At 68.3% G+C, this 3,144-nt stretch overlaps 1 protein-coding gene across 1 annotated transcript in view; it reads right to left on the bottom strand.

Moving 5' to 3' along the window:
* TPPP (tubulin polymerization promoting protein) overlaps positions 1–986 on the bottom strand; it is a 12,437-nt gene extending 11,451 nt beyond the window's left edge. The window contains exon 1 of the mRNA XM_011373898.2: positions 146–986. Within this exon, the coding sequence (XP_011372200.1) occupies positions 146–462 (317 nt within the window). The 5' untranslated portion in view covers positions 463–986. The remainder of the gene's footprint in view (positions 1–145) is intronic.
* Positions 987–3,144: the final 2,158 nt, after the last annotated feature.

The following is a 3,144-nucleotide window of genomic DNA, read 5'->3' on the forward strand; positions in this document are numbered from 1 at the left end:
TCCAACTCCCGGGTGTCTGACTCTGAGAAGGAAAAGACCCCGCGGCATCTCTCGCCCTCACGGGCCATTAAAACACCACCCGCCGTGGACCCTGACGGGCGGCCTCGGGGTGCTGGCTCCGCACGAGCCAGCCAGGCGCACTCACTTGATTTTGCTGAAGACGATGTCCACGTCGGTGACGGTCACGTTCTTCCCGTCGATCACCTGGCAGTCCTTGCACAGCTTCGACCAGTTCTTGCCGTGCATCTCCTTCCCGGTGGCCCTGGTGTCCCCGTGCACGGCGAAGCGCCGGAAGGCCTCCTCCAGGGCACTGAGCTCCGGGCCTGCGGCGGCCGCCCCCTCACTAGCACCTTCTGACTCCAGTGACAGCCTCTTCGCTGTCCTGTCCTTTGCGGGGTCCCCTGGGGACTTTGGGGGTGTCTTGTTGGTGGCCTTAGCAGGCTTGGCCTTGCTGTCGGCCATGTTTCTGGGAGAAGAAGGAGGAGAGAGAGGGGTTACTGTTCTCGCCCCCACATTAGGAGGCTGGCAGGGTCCCTGGGACCCCTCAGAGTCGAGCCCCACACACGGGGCGGGGGAGCAGAACCCCTACCCGGCAGCTGCAGCAGAGGCTGCTGGACACGGTGCCCCCGTGACGGGGTGTCAGCACCCTGCTGTCCCCCCCCACCACGGCTCCATGGCATGACGCGTCCTCAGGGAGGGGGTTCCAGAATCAGTCATGCTGCTACCCCCACCTCGAGGCTGAGTCTGCTACCCCAGTGTGGGTGGCAGAGGGAGACCCTGGGGTGGCTGCCCAGGAACTCGATGGGCCAAGCACAGCCGCGCCAGGCCTAGGGTGAGGGCACCATGCGTGGGGGGCCGCCACGAGCCCCATCGCGAGCTCAGGGAGCCCGCCCTGGCCTGCCCCAGTCTCTGCCTCTGGGACCCTGGGAGGCATCTGAACCCCAACAGCACACTGGGTCCCGGGGTGGGATGGGGGCAGCGCTGAGGACAGGGGGCAGCGCTGAGGACAGGGGCCAGCGCCTCCAACAGGAGTTAGGACAGGGCTGGGCTAAGCACAGTGCCACCGCCTCCTGCTCATGGTGGGTGGCCAGGGCCGGGCCCCTGGGTCCCTCCCAAGCGGCTTCCCAGAGTAGCAGCCTGGGGCGCATCTCTGCCTCGCTGAGGACGGACGGCTGTGGCGGCTCAGCCAGAGGAGAGAACTCAGGATGGGTGCCAGGCGTGACGGGGCCGTGGGGGCCATGGGCAGCTGCCGCTCGCGGACGGCCCCAGAACCTGCCCCCTCCATGCCAGCGAGTCAGAGACGGGCCAGGCGCTGTGGCCGGTCCTGGTGGCTCTGCCCACCCCGAGGTCCTACCAGCTCCCCACAGTCGGAGTCGAATGCCCTGGCCCCCTGAAGTGGGTGTTCTCGGGGCCTTGTGGGCGCGGTCCCACCATCCCCTTTCCTCTGCGCTGGCACAGAGAGTGCCGCTGCTGCTGAGGTCCCACGGGGACACCCGACACGGAGAGCCACCAGCACAAGCGAAAGGTCAGATCGGCAGTCCGGCTTCCTGCCGGGCGCCAGCCGGGGATCGGGGGGCGGGGGCCAGTGGGGGCCGGGCGCGGGCACGTCGCGGGAGTGCTCCCACTCCGGGGGACGAGGCGCCAAGGCAGGGCCAGCAGGTGGCAGGTGTCTGCGGAATTGCTTCCCGGCTTATCGCTGACACCATTTCTTTGTCTGAAGCAGGAGCTTCTTGCGGGCGTGGAGCGCTCGCCGCTGCGACTCGCCCGGCGCCCACAGCGCTGGGTGCCCAGGAAGGACGGCGACCAGGACACTGCTAGAAGCGTGTCAGCTCGTGAGGACACGGGAGCACGCACGCGGGACAGAACCTGACGCTGCGAACCCACGCGTTCGACAGGCTGGGTGTAGGTGACGAGAAAACACGCCAAGTGCCACCAGGAGAGCTGCCTCTGGCGTGGGAGGCCCGGTCACGCCCTCCGCGCGCCCCACGCCCAGCTCTCCAGGGGGCCGGTCGCCAGCCCCGCGTGTGGCGGGCCAAGGCCCCACCAACGCCACAGGCCACGCGAGCCGCGTGACGTGCCCTGGACACGCGCGGAACGGACACGCGGATTCAGGCCCGTGGGGCGGGCTCGGTGAGAGCTCAGCTCCCGGGACCGAGAATGAGGGACACGGGACAGCAGGCAGCAAGGGCCGCCCCGGCTCCCGCACCTGGGGAACCAGCCTCCGCACACCTGGCCCTGCTCACAGGGAGAAGCGCTGAGGAAGGGGTTAGCAAGCCCTGTCCCGCGTGGTGGCGGGCGCCGGGCCGCGGGCGGAGCCGCACGAAGCCGCGGTGCTGCAGGTGGTCTGAGGGTGCACCCCTCACCCCGGACGCTACGCCACCCCGCCGGGCCCGCGGCCGCAGAGGGCGGGCGGTGGCTGTCCAGGCCGTGAGTGACCGTCAGCATCGCAGGGCTCCCAGGCCAGCCTGGGAGAGGCTGCCGGAGGCCCAGAGAGGGAGGGGCAGGGTGTCCCTTAGCGGAAGTGGCTGCCAAGACGTCAAAATGTCCACCCCGCAAATGCAGCATTAAACAGGACCTCGGAGGTGTGGGCCGCATTCTTAGATGTGTGCTGCACCCCAGGTGTGTGTCCTGCACCCCAGGGGAGCTGACCCCTCCGTGGCCAAGATTCCCCTTACAGGGCACAGGTCAGCGTGTGGTAGGCGGGGGGGCCCATCAGGTATGACCAGGCATCGTTCCACCTGACGGCAGACATCACAGCAGGCCCCGTCCCTGCCAGGTGTGAGAACTGCCGGCAGCTCGGGAAAGTCCCCGGGAGTCAGGTCCCGGTTTATTCCATGTGAGATAAATCAGCTCCCTGTGGAAGCCCAGTCTCCCTCCTGCTCCTCTCTTGGCTGCTCCCCTGGGGAGACCCCAGACTCTGGGATGTTTGCGGGTCGAGAGGGAGGGGCAGGGAGGCTGCCAGAAGCTGAGGGACACACCTGTGACATGCTGACAGGGAGGCGGGACCTCCCTTCCCACACGAGAGCTGGGCTCCGTTGGGACCCCTCTCCTGCTGGCCACGGGGGGCCTGGGTGGGAGGATGAGAGCTGCCTCTCCCTGTCCCTGGCTCTCTGGCCGAGCATCCCGCTGTAGGCCCTCCCTGTG

The sequence above is a fragment of the Pteropus vampyrus genome, unplaced genomic scaffold, assembly GCF_000151845.1.
Source record: "Pteropus vampyrus isolate Shadow unplaced genomic scaffold, Pvam_2.0 Scaffold235, whole genome shotgun sequence".
NCBI classification, from domain to species: Eukaryota; Metazoa; Chordata; class Mammalia; order Chiroptera; family Pteropodidae; genus Pteropus; species Pteropus vampyrus.